General features: G+C 40.5%; 1 protein-coding gene across 3 annotated transcripts in view; it reads right to left on the bottom strand.

The window, feature by feature from the left end:
• Positions 1-19,601, bottom strand: part of slx4ip (SLX4 interacting protein) — a 63,059-nt gene that overhangs the window by 42,784 nt on the left and 674 nt on the right. For 2 of the 3 annotated variants that reach the window (XM_034681519.1, XM_034681520.1), the window contains exons 2-3: positions 17,453-17,510; positions 176-265 (exon numbers count right to left, since the gene is read on the bottom strand). In XM_034681519.1, the coding sequence (XP_034537410.1) occupies positions 176-265; positions 17,453-17,479 (117 nt within the window). In that variant the 5' untranslated portion in view covers positions 17,480-17,510. Of the gene's footprint in view, positions 1-175; positions 266-17,452; positions 17,511-19,106; positions 19,372-19,601 lie in introns of those variants that run through there. The other variant, XM_034681518.1, reaches the window with a different exon arrangement.

Genomic DNA, 19,601 nt, shown 5'->3' on the forward strand with positions numbered 1-19,601 from the left:
TGGGTGGAGAGATGAGAACAGTTCTGCAACAATGGAAAAAGTCTGTGATGAATAGACACAAGGCTCAGAGTCATTTCAGATTCCACGCTGCTGCTGCCGTCTTTAGAAAAGGCCCCCTGCAGAACAGAAGCCATATATTCAGTCACACCCACGCCCTTCTCCCTGTGTCCGTTACCTCGACGTGGTCCGTAGTAAACCAGCTGGCGTCCACTTGGCCGCCCAGGGGCAGAACGTGGAGATCCACCAGCACGGCAAAGTTCCCACACTGTAACACAAAGAGGAAGGACAGCCACAGGTTGCTGAGGGGCATTGAGCTCACAGACAACAAAGAAAATCAGAGTGTGGGTGATTGACAGCGAGACAAACCACAACGACCCCCTGAGTCCTCAAACATCACCCCAGGCCTCTCACAGGAGTCCCCTCCCTCCTGTTTCGCTGTCTGGCCATCTTTTTTACCAAACAGCCTCTGTGCCTCCTCATATTTCCCCTTTCTCAGAGTATTTTCTTTATCTATAAGCCATGCAATATAGCCTCCGCCTCAGGTCGAAACAAGCTGCACAGAGGAGTTTAAAGAGGCAGCACATAAATGAGGATTATCCTGCTTTGTATCAGAGTGGTGATAAACTGCACACATGGACCCTGCAGCTCTGTATGTTCCTGCACTGGGACTTTGGAGTGCATTAGAAAGCTGAGTACAGGGCTGCAGAGCGGATTCCTGAAGCACCACGTCATCGTGTCAGTGACAATAAGCTACGAGGGACGGGGAGGCCAGAAATGCCGCGGCTGGTTAACTTGCCGTTACATCTTTCTCAGGCTGGCCTGATTATGGTTTACACATGAGTGCAAAAGCTGCCCGCTGCAGAGAGAGAATGGATGTGGGTCTCGTGTGAACTTCGTCTCTCCCTGGACAAGGAAGTAATGGATGGAGTGAGACCACCCACAACATGAGACAGAGGAGAAACAAGCACCAAAGCCCAGTGTGATAATGCAGGAGAAAGCACTGAAGTGAATAAAGCAGAGTTACATGAAGACAAAACCAGACACAGACTTTTGAATTGGTGTGAACAAACAGACGACTTAATTCGTTTAGTAACAGGGATACTTTTGCAGTCTAAAAGCTTTGTTTGGAGCTTCTGCGTCCCCTGGGCTGAAGAACTAAACTCCACAACCCAGACTTCTACCACCGAAAAACAAAGAGCTCACAGGGTGTGTAGGGGAAGGCCCGTGTTACAGACACAAGTCTCTACACTTCCCACCTCCAAACTCTCTCCACTTGTCTCCCTCTCTTGTTCGAAAAGGGGTCAGGTTAGCTCTTTCGTCATAGCAGGAGATTGAGAAAGTTTTATTAACTGTTAGAAAGCTGCAGTCGGGCTGGGAACCTTTCGTCATGTGGCATTAAAAAGCTAAATTCTGCCTCTGAGCGAATCAGGCTTTCTCTTTTTTCCCATGAGAGCGTTCTCCTTTCTTCGTTGTCTTCCTGCAAATAATCTTTGAAAAGAAGCTGCTGCCTCACTTTTTCTTGCAGGTCAAGCAGAGGAGAGGGCGCCCCCGTATGACCGACCACAGTACTTAAAAGATTTCTCCTCTCTTCTCCTGCCTGAGGACCTTTGGCTCTAATGTGTGCCAGCTTGTACTCAAGTATGTCTCTGCATCATGACTAATGGGGAATTAATGTTTTAAAGTCGGAGATATCTTCAAATGTGTGAAAACTAAGACTTTAAATTACAATCTGAAAACTCCTCTTTGAGATGAATAAAAACAAAAACACAAAGAAGGGACTGAAGCAGAACAGAGCCCCCCTCTCTCTGTGCATGTATAAAACGTGTGCATGCTCCTGTCAGTATCAGCTCGTCCCTATAGATCAGTATTCTCTCCATCCTTTGCCCTTTGTCTCACAGAGGTGCACGGATGACTGGTGGCCTCAGCTGACTGCCTCCAACAATTACCAGTGTGTGGGAAAAGCCTAGCAACAGAGGGTCAGAGCCTGTCAATCAGAGGGCAGCGACGTACTGGAGGATGAGCCGCATACTGGTGTCCAGGGGATGGACTTGACACGTGATGGACGGGCGATGGCGTCCGGACTTTTGTGTCTGACTAAAAGACGGGTGCGTTCACGTGCGGCTTGGATTTTCACATTTTCTCCCTGCCAGCTTTAAGGAGCAAAAACAACACAAGAACAAATCTATGATCCACTTCCTCAGTGATTTGAACTTTATATTTAACACTACTTAATGTAAGTAAATAAAATCTCTCCTTTACTGTGACCCTGAATATTTGCTCCTCTGATGGTCCCAGCTCACAGGTTGGCAGCAGAAGTTAAAGTGTCTATCCATCCCATAATATTTGATTTTAGGTGAAGGTTTAATGAGCATACCACATCAAGTGAGGACATTGAGATATGCTGTATGGATGCCACCATCGTTCATTAGTGCATATAAAATATGTAATATATATAATATGTAATGAATATAAATGTAATGTATTCGTATGAATCTTATGTGCTTTGGCAACAACATGTCTTTGTTCATGCCAATAAAGCAAATTGAATTGAATTGAAATAAAGTGTCTACAGCCACCTCATGATTTTGGTCTCCGTAGCTTCATTTCTTCATTCCTGACAGCTGAACGGGTGTGATGTTTTTTTATACCTCATATATTTTGGTCATATTGAGGCTTAAAGTTCTGTATTAATACTATTTATAAACAATGACTTTATTGAATCAACTGTTTGGAACGATCTGAATTGAACTGAAACAAATCAAATCAAATAATATTGAGTCTAACCGAACTAAACCGTATCACATTAGACCAAAACATATCCAATCACACCGAATAGAACTGAAACAAATCAAATCAAACTGAAACAAAGTGAATAGAATCAAGCAGAACTGAGTCAAATCAAAGCAAAGTGAATTGAATGGAAAATAACCTAATCAAACTAAAACAAATCAAATCAAATCGAAACAAACTCATTTGAAACAAATCGAATCGAACCGATTCAAACCAAAAAAAAACGAATCAAATTGAAAAGAACTAGGGTTGCAAAATTCCAGGAAAGTTGGAAACTTGGGAATTAACGGGAATTTACTGGAATAAACAGGAATTTACTAAATTGAAGGTTGGCTCTTAATAGTGAACTTAAATATAGTTGGGGGAAATATATTTTAGAATAATCCTGACTAAAACAACCAGATTTCATTCAAGAACAGTTTAATGTATATGCTATTCCTCAATCACATGCACAGAGCACACTGCTTACTGCAGGGCTATTGAGACCACGCCCCCTACATGCACTTTTAATTTAACATTTTGAATGGGACTTTGTTGGAGGGAGAGCGGCTCTTTTAATTTAACATTTTGAATGGGACTTTGTTGGAGGGAGACAGGCACTTTTAATTTAACATTTTGAATGGGACTTTGTTGGAGGGAGACAGGCACTTTTAATTTAACATTTTGAATGGGACTTGTTTGGAGGGAGAGCGGCTCTTTTAATTTAACATTTTGAATGGTACTTTATTGGAGGGAGAGCGGCTCTTTTAATTTAACATTTTGAATGGTACTTTTTTGGAGGGAGAGGGGCACTTTTTATTTAACATTTCGAATGGTACTTGTTTGGAGGGAGAGGGGCTCTTTTAATTTAACTTTTTGAATGGGACTTGTTTGGAGGGAGAGCGGCTCTTTTAATTTAACATTTTGAATTGTCCTTTTTGGAGGGAGAGCGGCTCTTTTAATTTAACATTTTGAATGGGACTTTTTTGGAGGGAGAGCGGCTCTTTTAATTTAACATTTTGAATGGGACTTTTTTGGAGAGAGAGGGGCTCTTTTAATTTAACATTTTTAATGGTACTTGTTTGGAGGGAGAGGGGCTCTTTTAATTTAACTTTTTGAATGGGACTTTGTTGGAGGGAGAGCGGCTCTTTTAATTTAACATTTTGAATGGTACTTGTTTGGAGGGAGAGCGGCTCTTTTAATTTAACATTTTGAATGGTACTTTGTTGGAGGGAGAGCGGCTCTTTTAATTTAACATTTTGAATGGGACTTTTTTGGAGGGAGAGCGGCTCTTTTAATTTAACATTTTGAATGGTACTTTGTTGGAGGGAGAGGGGCCCTTTTAATTTAACATTTTTAATGGTACTTGTTTGGAGGGAGAGCGGCTCTTTTAATTTAACTTTTTGAATGGGACTTTGTTGGAGGGAGAGGGGCACTTTTAATTTAACATTTTTAATGGTACTTGTTTGGAGGGAGAGCGGCTCTTTTAATTTAACATTTTGAATGGGACTTTGTTGGAGGGAGAGGGGCTCTTTTAATTTAACATTTTGAATGGTACTTGTTTGGAGGGAGAGCGGCTCTTTTAATTTAACTTTTTGAATGGGACTTTTTTGGAGGGAGAGGGGCCCTTTTAATTTAACATTTTGAATGGTACTTGTTTGGAGGGAGAGCGGCTCTTTTAATTTAACATTTTGAATGGGACTTTGTTGGAGGGAGAGGGGCTCTTTTAATTTAACATTTTGAATGGTACTTGTTTGGAGGGAGAGCGGCTCTTTTAATTTAACATTTTAAATGGTACTTTTTTGGAGAGAGAGGGGCTCTTTTAATTTAACATTTTGAATGGTACTTGTTTGGAGGGAGAGCGGCTCTTTTAATTTAACATTTTTAATGGTACTTGTTTGGAGGGAGAGGGGCTCTTTAAATTTAACTTTTTGAATGGGACTTTGTTGGAGGGAGAGCGGCTCTTTTAATTTAACATTTTGAATGGGATTTTTTGGGAGGGAGAGCGGTTCTTTTAATTTAACATTTTGAATGGTACTTTGTTGGAGGGAGAGCGGCTCTTTTAATTTAACATTTTAAATGGTACTTTTTTGGAGAGAGAGGGGCTCTTTTAATTTAACATTTTGAATGGTACTTGTTTGGAGGGAGAGCGGCTCTTTTAATTTAACATTTTTAATGGTACTTGTTTGGAGGGAGAGCGGCTCTTTTAATTTAACTTTTTGAATGGGACTTTGTTGGAGGGAGAGGGGCCCTTTTAATTTAACATTTTGAATGGTACTTGTTTGGAGGGAGAGCGGCTCTTTTAATTTAACATTTTGAATGGGACTTTGTTGGAGGGAGAGCGGCTCTTTTAATTTAACATTTGAAATGGTACTTGTTTGGAGGGAGAGCGGCTCTTTTAATTTAACATTTTGAATGGTACTTTTTTGGGATTGCATTTTTGTTAATTTTTGAACGGGTTGAGTCTGGGGGATGAGTAATATTTAACCCAACATTCATGGTTTTGTTCTTCAATGAAAAAATTGATTGTTCAATAAAATATTTAACACTTGATAAAGTTCTACTTACAAATAAATCTGTTTTAATTGTATTATTTTGGATGGATGTCTGCTTAGAACAAAACAAATATTTATGCATGGATATGATACTTTTCCATTAAATTCCCATAAATTCCCATAATTTCCAATTTGGAATATTTCCAAAATTCCCCAGCTTAACTTCCCATGGAAATTTACCGGAAACTTTCCACCCCTTTGCAACCCTAAAAAGAACCAAACCAAACCAATTAGAATCCTTCTGAAACAAATGAAATCATATTGAGTCTAACCAAAATAAACCGTATCAAATCAGATTGAATCAAACTAAATCGAAACCAGTCGAATCACAACAAACTGAATCGAATCGAGGCGAAGTGAACTGAACCAAGTAGAATAGAATAGAATCAAACCAAAACCAATCGAACCAAAACAAACTGAATCGAAGAGAACTGAACCGAAACTAAATTGAATGGAAACTAAAGAAATCGAATCAGAACAAACTGAATCAAATAGAAGCAAACTCAATCAAACTGAATCAAACCAAATAGAATCCAACCAACACAAGTCAAATGGAATTGAGCTGAACCAAATAGGCTTGCATCATGATGTTTTTAATTGACTCCTCCCTGAATCGTATTGTAACCATTGATAATTGAATCGTATCAGATGGTCTTGTAAAAGAAAGTTGCACACTCCTAATAAAGAGGAATATTAGAGGCGTGGCTGAATCCTCTGACAGGCTAGCTGACGATCTTCAGGGCTTCATAACGTCTCCTCGGGAACCAGACAACGACATACATGTGTCATAGCGTCTGCGGTAGGGAGGGGTCATGTTTTTCAAATATTCAATAGTTGTTAATTTACACAGAAAGCAGGATGGGAGACTCTTCCAATAACTGTCAATGCCTCGTCTCTGATGCCAGCAGGTCGTAAAGTGAAGAAAACATGGGTGTGATACAAACATGATTAATGACATTGTACTGTTTATGACTAAAATAGGTAACTCTGGATAGACAGTGACTAATAGTTTCAAAATAATCCTGTCTTATCATCTACAGACGAGCCAAGAGGTTACTCTGCACGACGAGTTTCTGAACTTCAAGCGAACTTTACCGAACCCCGACTTTTATCTGCCCGATGTGACGTCACACTCTGATCTTATTGTTGTCGTTCTGACTTCAGGAGACATTCAGGTACATTTTCCCAGTTATTCCGACACCTCGTGAAAGCAGGGGATAACCTCCAGGGGACAACCTTTGGCTTAATGCATGAGCTTCCAGTTCTTCAGGTTTAATCAGCCGCAATAAATCCTGCACAGCTTAAGTTCTGTTTCATCCATCACATGTCACAACAGAAATGATTCATCTCTGTGTTTATGTCTGAGTTTAATAAAGGTGTTGTGTTTGATTTATTTTTACCTTTTTTGTGTCATAGCAACAGCAGCTCTAAACTTTGTGTGATAAGTATTCTCCAACATACGGACCTCCGCCGTTGTTGTTGAGAAATGGCGCCTTCAAATGGGGTCGTGTTTACCGTGTTCACGAGAAACGGTCTTATGAACGACGCCCTCTCACGCATCGTAAGTCTAAATTTTCTAAAAGCTTCAAGTTCACGTGTCTGATGACCAAGGAGCAAAATTAGCTAACGTTAGCAAGAGCAAAGCTTGTACAGAGTGATTTGATTAACGTTAGCCACGTACGGGACCAAGAGGAGTTCGTTGTTCCTCCTCACAGCATTTCAGCACTTATTTAAAAAAGAGTAATATTATTATTTCCACTTAAAAAACAAGGAAGACAACGATCGAACTTATGGCCTTCATGAGGCTGTGTCTATAAATAGTGTTAACACTTGAACGCCAAGCCACTCATTCACACGACTCTACAAGTTCCATTTGAAGGCAGCAAAAGTTGGTCAAAGAAGCCCCGCCCCTTCTTGATTCTGATTGGTCGGTGATCAGGAAGTGACATTGATGAGCGCGGCAGGGTTCCAAAAGCTGAACTGTTTTCAACTGAGAGCGCTGAGACAACAGACCTCCACCATTGTTGTTGACAAAGTATGTATCAAAGGTCCCGCCCCTTCTTGATTCTCATTGGTTGGTAATCAGGAAGTGACATTGATGAGCGCGGCAGGGTTCCAAAAGTTGAACTGTTTTCAACTGAGACTGCTACAATGGACTTCTGCCATATTTGTTGACTCCGTTGGTAACAGAAGACCCGCCCCTTCTTGATTCTGATTGGTCAGTGATCAGGAAGTGACATTGATTACACCATGGGGTTCCAAAAGTTAAACTGTTTTCAACTGAGAGTGCTGAGAAAACGGCCCTCCGCCATATTTATTGACAACGATGGTCTCAGAAGTCCCGCCCCTTCTTTATTCTGATTGGTCGTTGATCAGGAAGTGACATCGATGACTCTGCAATGTTCCAAAAGTTGAACTGTTTTCAACTGAGTGCTGAATCAACTGACCTCCGCCATTGTTGTTGACAAAGTTGATTCCAGAAGTTCCGCCCCTTCTTTATTCTGATTGGTCGTTGATCAGGAAGTATCATCGATGACTCTGCGATGTTCCAAAAGCTGAACTGTTTTCAACTGAGAGCTGAATCAACTGACCTCCGCCATTGTTGTTGACAAAGTTGATTCCAGAAGTCCCGCCCCTTCTTTATTCTGATTGGTCGGTGATCAGGAAGTGACATTGATGAGCGCGTCTGTGTCCCAAAAGTTGAACTATTTTCAACTGAGAGCGCTGCAACAAAACACAGCTGACTTTGAGGACAGTTAGCATTCGTGGACACTGCCTCGTTTAGTCGGCCTGACTCCTGCACGCACGTAAACCTGACAGGGAAGAGAAAATCAATCTTATAGGCTCCGTGGCTTTAAATTACACCAGCTAATGTGAGCCCTAAAGAGCAGCACAAGGTTAATTCGATCAATACTCTGGAACAAAGAGAGCAGTATAGAGAGCACGGTCCTTATAGCGGCTCACAGCAGGGTGAATCCCCCTCTCTGAGCTCCTGATTGAGTCAGTGTTTCGGGCTGAAAGCCAGACATCTAGCAAGCCGTAGACTAACTTCCTTTTATCGCATTAGAGCAGCAGACAAGACTCAACTGGGAACTGGACATTAATGATAAACATTGGTCTGTCCCTCACACAAAAACAGCATGTGATTCCCCTGGCTTCTCAGAAAAGGGAATTTTGTCAGGAATGTAAAGTAATGCAATCACACTAATAAGAAAACAATTAATCCGTCCCGGAGAGAGGCCGGCGCTTCAGGGGAGGCGTAAATTCCCCGCCTGAGTGTCAGCCTGTTAGGTGAAGCTATCAGAGCCTTTGTGTTGAGTGCGGCAGATAAGACAAAAAAAGAAGAAGTGAATTCTAATTTTACACAAAGGCAAAGAATCGCATCATGTGGTCTAAATTTGTCAAGTCCCAGGACAAAGGGTGACCTGTGGATCCCTGAGCTGAACTCTGGCGTGAACTCTGACCTCCATGGATCCCTCTTTAAGCCCAGCTCTGACCTCTCTCCTCTTCAGTGAGATCTCTTAATACTTCATGCAGAAATGCAGACCACAAGAACAGTATCGTGCTTTCGCAGTCGTCGGAAAGTACCTAAAAAATTCAGGAAAAGGAGGAAGAAAAAGGAATCCAGTTCAGTATCTGCACAGAGAGCTTCCCCGACAGGGTTTCATGACCTGGCATGAGCATTTATCAAATTCATGAGCTCCTCTAGTTTGTGTAGTTTGACTCAAACTGTCGCTGTTGTTGGAAAGAAAGGTTTGAAAAGGCGCCAAGCTCCAGAGGAAGTTACTCTTTTCATGCACACTAAAGCGGGCCGGTCCTGCTTTGTTCACTGTCTTGCTCAGGCATTTAAGAGTTATGAACAGAGGCTGAGGGCTGAATGAGAGGCGGCAAGGAGCGCTACTTAATACCAAATCCTTTATTGTGCCATCTTTTGTGTGCTGACACACTGGGAGTGAATGGGACTGAGTCTTCCTGCAGGCTAAGCTCAGCTCCTCTCGCCTCATTCTCCCCGCTGCCAATCTGATAAACATGACCTGCAGGGAGGACAAAGGGTTAACACAGACAGCAGAGACGTTTGAGACCGCGGCTGCACACAGTCCGCAGCACAACATGAGAAAATTCCTTCATATTTCTGTGTGTAAATAAACAAACGCAGAGCCAAGCCCTCTGACGGCTCCTTTCCCTTTCAGCTCGTTGGAGCTCTGGTCTTTATCACTCTCAGTTCCCAAAACACTCTCTACCTTCCCTTATCTCTCTCCCAGACCCGGGCTCTCCATCCTCCCGTCTGTGCTGCTCCAAGTTGGGCACCGAGCCCAAAACACTGCGAGCAGTTTCACCCGTCTCCCCACCTCGCTGCCCTTTGCCATCACTATCGCGCCGTATAAGAACCAGACCTTCTCGGACTGCACTTAGCTCAGAGGCTAACACTAACCAGCCGCAGATGTTTACATTGGAAGGGAAGGGGCAGCAGATGCGGTCTCACTCAATAAAACTTGCATCTCTCCCCCTCTCTCTCTCTTTGTCCCTCTCTTTTTTCTGACTCCCTCTCTTCCTCCAAGTCTGCAGAGAGAGCCCAGGGGAGCTCTTTAGATCTGTGGGTGTGACAACCTTGCTCTCAGGCTTTATTCCCCTCATTCCCAGCTCTCTCTCTTTCTCTCCTTCTCTTTCTCTCTCTCTCTCTGCTGTGAGTCACCTGGGTTTCCCCCTTCTTTAAAAAAAAAAGACAACTCTGCTTTCCAATTTCTGAACCTGCCAGATCCCGAGCGCCGCAGCCTGAGACTTGATTATATTGAGGCGAGCGTTATTTACAGAGAGCGCGCGGAAGTGTTTTGTTTGCAAAGCTCCCGTCATTCAGGTGAATGTTAGCACACCTGAGTCCTCTTTATTTGATGATTAAAAAAAACATAGAGACACAACCCAAGAGTGGAATTCCGGCAGCAAGAACAGACAGGAATATCACCAGGTAACATTCAGCAAACACAACTCGGGCAGACACATCCTTGAGAAATTGATAGATAGAGAGTAACAGCATGCAGAGGAGTGTTTGGCCTCATTAGGAGATCAGCACGTCGATGTAGGGCAGAGATGAAAGTGAGGTTTATTTTCTCTGCTGTCACCTTCTGCTGGAAAGATTCCCAACGCAGAATATTTTATTAGAATGTGTGGTCTGATGATATCACTGACAGGAACACTAACCAGCACGAGAACCTCTGACATAAAACTGCTCTGTGAAGCCTCCATCATAAGGTGCAGAGTTCTGGGGTCTTTAAGCCCCAAGAACTACTTTACCCTGAACTAAAAGTTTCCTGTGCCCCCATTGACCGCAGGCTGAAGTCCAGGAAGATTGTGCAAATCAGGCCAGTGACGTATGGAGGTAAAAAAGTAAATGCACTACACCACCAGACCAGCAGAGGGCAGTAAAACAAAGACGAATGCCATTCATCACAGATGATACCATAGAAGCAGATGGACAGGCAGGTATTATTATGAGCAACACAACGGTTAGCCTGTTAGCATGAAGAGATTCAGCTGGTGCTGTTTTAGATGGTGCTATATTTCATCTCAGATGGATTCACTGAATCAACACGTGAGAGGAGATAAGCGCGAGTAGCAAAGACGTTTCAACACGGCTTTAAAATCCTTTTGAACTCAAAAAGCCGTGATCGCAGAGATCGGCCGGTGTTTTGGTTTAAACAGCGACCCTGTTAACTGGAGACTCTCAGCCGGATGCATCCCTCATAAACGTCTTTAGACCATCATTAAATATCTGATGAGGATATTTTGAAATCTTAATAAAAACTAAACTAGTTTGCATTCCCAGGAACTCCCTGTGTTTCAACAGCTGTGTAAACTCCACAAACACTGACACGTTCAGCTGAAGGTCTCCAGTTTACAGGGTCACTTTTAAAACCGGAACACCGGGAGAGATGCATTCATTCTACTGTTACAAGCTGCTAAATCAAGAGAATCACAGCTTCTTCTTTTGAAAAGTACACACACTTACAAAAAAGATAGAACAAATAAAAACTAATGAAAGAAAGAGAAATCAAGTGAATCACAGATGGAAAAAACAATGACTGTGAATGTTTTTTGGAAAAAATTGAAAAAAAAAAATGGAAAAAAAAAAATTTCAAATAAAAATTGACAATAAAAATTGAAAAAAAAATGAAAAAAAATTGGAAATAAAAATTGAAAAAATAAAAATTTGACAAAAATTTTTTTTATTTTTATTTATTTTTTTTTTTAATTTGACAAAAAAAATTTGACCTAGAGACTGTCAAAAAAATTAATTTTCCTCAAATTTGAAATTGTGCTCCAAAAGCATAAAAACATGCAAAGAATTGAAAATTATGCGCCTGCCGTTAAAAACATGGAAAAGTAATGAGTGATCAACACGTGAGAGGAGATAAGCGCGAGTAGCAAAGACGTTTCAACACGGCTTTAGCTCACCCGGTGTTTTGGTTTAAACAGCGACCCTGTTAACTGGAGAACTCCACAAACACTGACACGTTCAGCTGAAGGTCTCCAGTTTACAGGGTCACTTTTAAAACCGGAACACCGGGAGGAGAGACGCATTCACGGTGGGCTGAGAGAAGACTACTGTTACAAGCTGCTAAATCAAGAGAATCACAGCTTCTTCTTTTGAAAAGTACACACACATACAAAAAAGATAGAACAAATAAAAACTAATGAAAGAAAGAGAAATCAAGAGAATCACAGATGGAAAAAACAATGACTGTGAATGTTTTTTGGAAAAAATTGAAAAAAAAAAACTGAAAAAAAAAAATTGGAAATAAAAATATGAAAAGAAAATTGGAACTAAAAATTGAAAAAAAAGGCCGAATTTTTTTTTTTTTGAAAAAATAAAATTTTGACAAAAAAACTTTGACAAAAAAAATATAATTTTTTTTTTTTTAAATAAAAATTTGACAAAAAAAAGGTGACCTGGAGACTGTCGAAAAAATTAATTTTCCTCAAATTTGAAATTTTGCTTCAAAAGCATAAAAACATGCAAAAAATTGAAATTTTTGCGCCTGCCGTTAAAAACATGGAAAAAGCAATGAGTGAATCAACACGTGAGAGGAGATAAGCGCGAGTAGCAAAGACGTTTCAACACGGCTTTAGATCACCCGGTGTTTTGGTTTAAACAGCGACCCTGTTAACTGGAGAACTCCACAAACACTGACACGTTCAGCTGAAGGTCTCCAGTTTACAGGGTCACTTTTAAAACCGGAACACCGGGAGGAGAGACGCAGTCACGGTGGGCTGAGAGAAGACTACTGTTACAAGCTGCTAAATCAAGAGAATCACAGCTTCTTCTTTTGAAAAGTACACACACATACAAAAAAGATAGAACAAATAAAAACTAATGAAAGAAAGAGAAATCAAGTGAATCACAGATGGAAAAAACAATGACTGTGAATTTTTTTGGGGAAAATTTGAAAAAAAAAAAATTGAAAAAAAAATTTGAAAAAAAAATTTGAAATAAAAATTTGAAATAAAAATTTAAATTTTTTTTGGAAAAAAAAGACAGACATTTTTTTTTTTTTTTTTTTGAAAAGATAAAATTTTGACAAAAAAACTTTGCCAAAAAATGTAAAATATATTTTTTTTTAAATAAAAATTTGACAAAAAAATTTGACCCGGAGCCTGTTGAAAAAATTAATTTGCTAAATCAAGAGAATCACAGCTTCTTCTTTTGAAAAGTACACACACATACAAAAAAGATAGAACAAATAAAAACTAATGAAAGAAAGAGAAATCAAGTGAATCACAGATGTGTGTGATGTTATTGTTAATCTACCAATCAGACACATTCAGCATTGCAGGCCCCGCCCCCCGAATGTCCCGGGACCTTTGAAAAGTACCACCCCCAAAGAGATTGTCTATCCCTGAACTAAATTTAGACCCTGGTTCCTCCGGTTGAAACACACGTAGTTCCGGGGTAAAGGTTGAAAAACGCCTTTCTTTATTCATTTCTGTAACAACACTTTCCTCTCTGACTCAAACTGCTACTTAAGACGGTCGGAGAGTCAGCGCTGCGTTCGGCTAATAGAAGGCAGATTGCAGCAGTAATGTCCTGGCAGACAGCGAGCACTCCAGTGGATCAGAGCGTTAGCCTGCAGGCCCTTTTCGGGAGGTCTGAGAAGTGGCAGGTCACTATACAGTCTAAGCCTATTTAAGAAGGAGCATACCAGCACCTCCTGCAGCTCCACAGAGCCGCTTTGAAAACATCATAAAACACACGGCTGAGCTGCCCTCTAAACATGGCATGGTGAATCCAAGAACATAACTCATAATTGCTTCACTAATCCCGGCCAAGCTGGCCTCTGTCTGCAACGTGCCTTTGTGGAAACAATGTCTCTATGCTGCTTCTTTTCCCCCCGTTCACATCCTGAGAGTTTAATTTATTCATTAAAAAACACGGTGTTTGTTTGTGAAGCCCAGGGTAGCGCCTCAAACGCCATTGTTCGCACTGATCCCGTTTAAAATACTTGTTTGTGGTTAGCTGGTTAAGCATGGTAGAGGCTGAGTGCATTTTCTCAGGCAGAGTAACACAACAGTATCATTATGTGCCCAGTGGGAAGGAACCTTCCGTGAACCTCCAGGGTTTTACTCTCCCACAAGCAGCTGAGGGGGGCGGCGGGGTGGTCTGGACGCAGGCATGCATATGAAACAAATAAAGAGGGCGAAGGCAATATCTGGTCAACTAGGCACACATGGCATTACGGAGGATGTGAGAGATCAGCGTGAACGTCTGCAGCCCCTCGTCCAAAACTCTCAATAAATGAAACATCAACAAAAAGAGAGACCGGTGGCTTTCCCCGCACTTAACAAAAACATCTGAAGTGCATTATTCCTGACGGAGCATCACACTGAGGAGGAACAGCCTGGGCTCGCTCACAGGAGGAGTTTCCTCTGCTCCGTGCGGCTGTGTCCATTAACAGGAGGCTCTCGGGGAGGCAGTCAGGGGAGATTTGTAGAAGGTGAACAGAGTCTCTGAATAATGTCCTCCAAAAAGGGATGAATAACAACATCAGAATGTGGACGAAGCAGGAGGAGCAGGAGAGCTGAAACGTGAAGCAGTACTGCCCTCTAGTGGTGAGGAAGCATACTGCACACAGGGAGGAGGAGGAGGGACAGCAAACATGGAAGTTACAACGTCAGGAAGGGAAGCAGATAATCCTGATTTGCATGTTTTTAGTAATCTCAGTCGTGTCTTACTTCTGTTTGTTGTGTGCACTTTATGTGGTCAGTGAAAGGCACCAAAAGGCCCCTTTGCTCAAGCACAAGACATTAGTTATGCACTCTGCATACTTCAGAAGATTAACACACGTTTGGATGATAACTTTTCTCCTTTGGTTACAGTTTTTGAGCAATTCCACCATCTTTCTTAGGATGCAAATGTACGTTTTCAGGATACATTCCTGGACCCTGTAAAAATGCAAAACCTCCTATCTGCATAATTTGCTGATTTGCGGATTTCACTTTAAATGACGAGAACAAGGAAGGCTGCACATTTTCAGTCTGTCTCCAAGGTGATCCCGCCCTTCATTGTGACAGAAAAGTCACCTGACAAAAACCTCCAATCACGTTTGCTGGGAATATCTTGAGGCACAACACCTCCTATATGCACATGTGAAATTTTCAGATAGGAGGTTTTGCACTTTGGCCATCGATTCTTGTTGAAATTCTTGTACTGTACACATTTTTGTTTGCTGCTGTAACTCCATGAATTTCCCCGTCGGGGGATGAATAAAGGAGTATCTTATCTTATCCTATCTTACAGTCTGCTGTGCGAGGTGTGAAGCTAATCCAATGAAACATCCAGATTTTAAACTGTTAAATAAATAAAGGATGCTCCTGCTTTAATCTTCCATATGTACGTGTGTTAGAAAGCTTCATTCAGACTGTGGGTTCATGAAACTAACATAAAGTCTCAAGTTTTAACATTTAGGATTATTGGTAATAACAAAGGATGATCAAACATGTTTGGTTATAAATGGAGTTAACATTGAAAGAGTGTCTGAAGCTACATTTCTGGGATTGATAATAGACAATAAACTGACCCCATATACAGTTGAGGTCAAAATTATTAGCCCCCCTTGTGAAATCAGATAAAACCCTTGATTTCTCCATGAAAATGAGCATTAAAAACAAGTGTTTATAGTTTATGTGTTTCCAACATAAGAAAGACAAATGTTCACTATGTTTGACTTGGATATTTTATTAATGCAATGAATTGAAACAAGAAAAGGTAAAAATGGCATGTCCAAAATTATTAGCCCCCTGGCCCTAAGTACTCAATAGTGCACCCGTTCTGAGCCACACCGGACAACAACCTCTTCAAATAGTTCTTTACAAGGTCAGCACATGTCTCTGGAGGGATTTTGGCCCATTTTTCCAATGCAAATTGTCCCAGCTGGTCCAAAGCACATGGTTTCTGAGCATGGACGTTCACTTTGAGCACCCGCCACAGATTCTTCACAGGATTTAGATCTGGGCTCTGTACGGGCCACTCCAGGACCTTGGTTTTGGTGTCCTTTAAGAACTGTTTGACCAATTTTGACGTAAGCTTTGGATCATTGTCTTGCTGGAAGACCCAGCACCGACCAAAGCCTAGACTAAGAGCAGAGTTCTTCACATTATCCCTCAAAATGTCAACATAACTTTCTTTTTTCATGATGCCATGCACCAGAACAAGGCTCCCTGTGCCTGAGGCTGCAAAACAGCCCCACAGTACGATGCTCCCTTCACCATGTTTAATTCTGAGGACCGTGTTCTAAGGGTTGAAGGACTCTCCCTTTCTTGGCCAAACATGAACAACATCCATATGCCCAAAAAATTCCATCAGATCAAAGGATGGACTTCCAAAACTCATCTTAACCTTTCAAATGTTCTCGGGCAAACCTCAGTCTGACTCTGATGTGCCGCTCTTTGAGTAAAGGGGTTCTTCTGGGACGATGGTCCTGAAGCCCACTACGATGAAGATCCCTCACAACTGTGCTCCTTCCAACATCAACTCCAATGGAGGTCAGGTCAGCAACAATCATCTTGGCAGATGTCCGGGGCTTCTTGCTGACATCTTTGACTACTTTCCTCTCCAAAGTTCTTGAAATCTTGCGTTTTCTACCACACCTAGGTTTGTTTCTAACAGAGTTTGTCTCCTTGTACTTTGCAATGATGCAACATACAGCTATTCTAGACACTGTAAAACACCTGGACATGACAGTTTAGCCTTCCCCTTATTATGAGCCTCCATTATCTTCTTTCTGAGCTGAAGACTGATTTCCATTGTCTTTGGCATGGTTAGTAAGAGTAGTCTCTCTCAATAACGTGTTCAAGTGCCCTGTTTGGAGTCCCTTAAGTAAATCTCAATGCTGTTTGAATGCTCAGGTGTTGTTAGGAAGCCAACAGACCTACAGGTGTTGTTAGGAAACAAACTGACTGCTCAGGTGTGTTTTAAAAGTAAAAATTCACAGGGGGGCTAATCATTTTGACCACCCCATTTTTCACTATATTTGATATAAAGTTATCCTAAAAATGTATTTTACATTCCAAAATGCACCAAAGCTACTAAAGAACACAGGTGAATGATTGCTTTCATCAAGTTTTATCAATGATTCAAACATTGGGCAGAATTTAAGGAAAATGTTCAAGAATTCCTGGGGGGGCTAATCATTTTGACCTCAAGTGTAGATTATATGAAGAGGAGTGTGTGTAAATGTGTTGTTTTTTTAGGCAGGGCCAAGGACAGTTTGAATTCTGCTTCTCTTCATATTTTCTACTGTTCACTTGTTCTTCCATATTTGAGTTATTGCTCTGAGGGTATATACACGTATATGACTAATATTAACCCTTTGCATGTGTTACAGAAGAGAGCAATCAGACTTATAAACAAGGTGAATGTTAGAGAACATACAGTTTGATATCAGCTCCCGTGTGTTCAAAGTTAAAGATCTAGTTAACTTAAAAACATTATCATTTACGTTTAAAGCCAAAAACACATTATTACCTGAAAACTTACAGAAGCTGTTTACATCTCATGAGGAGGCTCATACAATATAATATAATATAATATAAAACCCCTTCATGAAGGTCTTCATATGTTAGTCTTTGTTCCTCACCTTTATGACAAACTTGAGAGGGGCCATCACAGCGAACACAGAGCTCCACAGGTTTGACCTGAAACAAGTAAAAAGAGACATTACACATTAAAGTCCACAATAAGACAGATTATAAACACTGTGAAAACTTTATGCATCATATATAATCTGTTAGTTCACAGCTACTTTACTGATATATTAATTTCTTGCAGGGATAATTTGTAGGATGTTTAGTGCAGATATGTATAAGGGTTCTCCTAAACACATCACACTATTATTTTAAGACATTTTGAGGACATTTAACTCAACTCAACTTTATTTATAAAGCATCTTTCATACATATAAACATGCAGCCCAAAGTGCTTCAAAGAATAACAGAGAGACAGAAAACAACAGCAATGGTAACATTAAAAAAGGCATGATTATAAATAAAATACTTTAAAATAAAATAAATAAAATCAACACAGTAAAATTAATAAAATGAGTAAGAGTGGAAAGAAAAGTTAAAAATGAGGTAGCGTTGACAAGATCAGATGAATACAGGGAATAAGATAGATAATAAATAATTAAATAAGATAAATAAATGTTAAAGCAATGATTAATATTAGCCTGCTGACTGGAAAGAAACGGTGGGATCACATCAGTCCTGTCCTTGAGTCTTTGCACTGGTTGCCTGTTAACTTTAGGATCCAGTTCAAGGTTTTATTAATTGTTTTTAAGTGTTTAAATGGTCTGGCACCGTCCTTTTTATTAGACCTTGTACAGCCTCACAGTACTTGCAGAGCACTTAGGTCATCAAACCAGCTGCTCCTGGCAGGACCTCGGTCCAGACTCTCTACTCGAGGGGACAGAGCCTTCTCAGGGGCGGGCCCCAAAGCTGTGGAACAGTCTACCTTTCCAGGTTAGAGCTGCACAGTCTGTGGAGCACTTTAAAACACTCCTGAAAACCCATCTTTGCTCCTTGGTGTTCAGTCCCAGCTAAACAAGAATCCTTGGCTTTTTTACTTTTTTATTTCCTATATTGAGCTCTTACTATTCTTTTATTTATTTTATTTATTGTTATATTGTGTATGATTATATTGTATTTTAATATCTGTACAGCACTTTGGTCAACTGAGGTTGTTTTAAATGTGCTTTATAAATAAAGTTTGACTTGACTTGGCTTAAACTTTTTTTTATTTGAATAAATGACATAACAGAATAAAACCACGAAATGAGAGTCCAAGTAAAACCAGTGTGTCTGCCTCCAGCTGGTTTAGAATCCCCCTAAAATCAGGTAAATGTAGACTATAAATCACATCCATGTGTACAGTACCAGTGACAAGTTTGGACACACCTTCTCATTCAATGTTTTTTATTTATTTTAATTATTTCCAACATTGTAGATTAATACTGAAGACATCAGAACTATGAAATAATCTGGTTTAGCCATAATCTGGATTACAACAGTAGTCAAATAGGGCTATCCATTGTGTACTAACCACTAACCCTGCCTCTGAACAACACAACTGATGGTCTCAAACACATTAAAAAGGCAAGTCATTCTACAAATGAACTCTTGATACACACTCATTATTAATAACACGTCAATAACAGGACGAATGAGATTCAAACACATTTAAAGAGTCAGTTTAACATTGAGGAAGTGTAAAGTGTCAAAAAGCAGATTTCATACCGCCAACTGTTTCAAACGACGAGGCTGCAAGATATGACGTCACATCCGGGTTGTAGTCCAACAACTGACGAGCGACGAAGCGGTTACAGGATGTTTTTCGGGAAATAAAATACTTTAAAAAAACATATAAATGATTTTAAAATTGTTTAAAATATTTTTTTTTAAATATAAGTAGTCGATATGTTAAGTTTAAGGCGGTTTAAGGTTGGTAATCTCGCTCAGGAGCAACTTTTTATATACGCTGGTGACACTACGCGACCGTTTAGCTTTAGGACCCCAGTGAGCAGTCAGGTAGCCGCCGTAGAAAAAAACTACCGATTTTACAGCTAAAGTGTACATTTTAAAATAAAAAACATACAAATATATCCAAGTATTGACTTCTTACACAATGCCCAACATTTCTAAAATATTTTGATGAATGATTTAAATACATTTAGTTTATTTTTCGTCAGGCAATGCCTCGGTCACGCTATCTGAATCAAAACAGTCACAGGC

The sequence above is a fragment of the Notolabrus celidotus genome, chromosome 4, assembly GCF_009762535.1.
Source record: "Notolabrus celidotus isolate fNotCel1 chromosome 4, fNotCel1.pri, whole genome shotgun sequence".
Taxonomy (NCBI): Eukaryota; Metazoa; Chordata; class Actinopteri; order Labriformes; family Labridae; genus Notolabrus; species Notolabrus celidotus.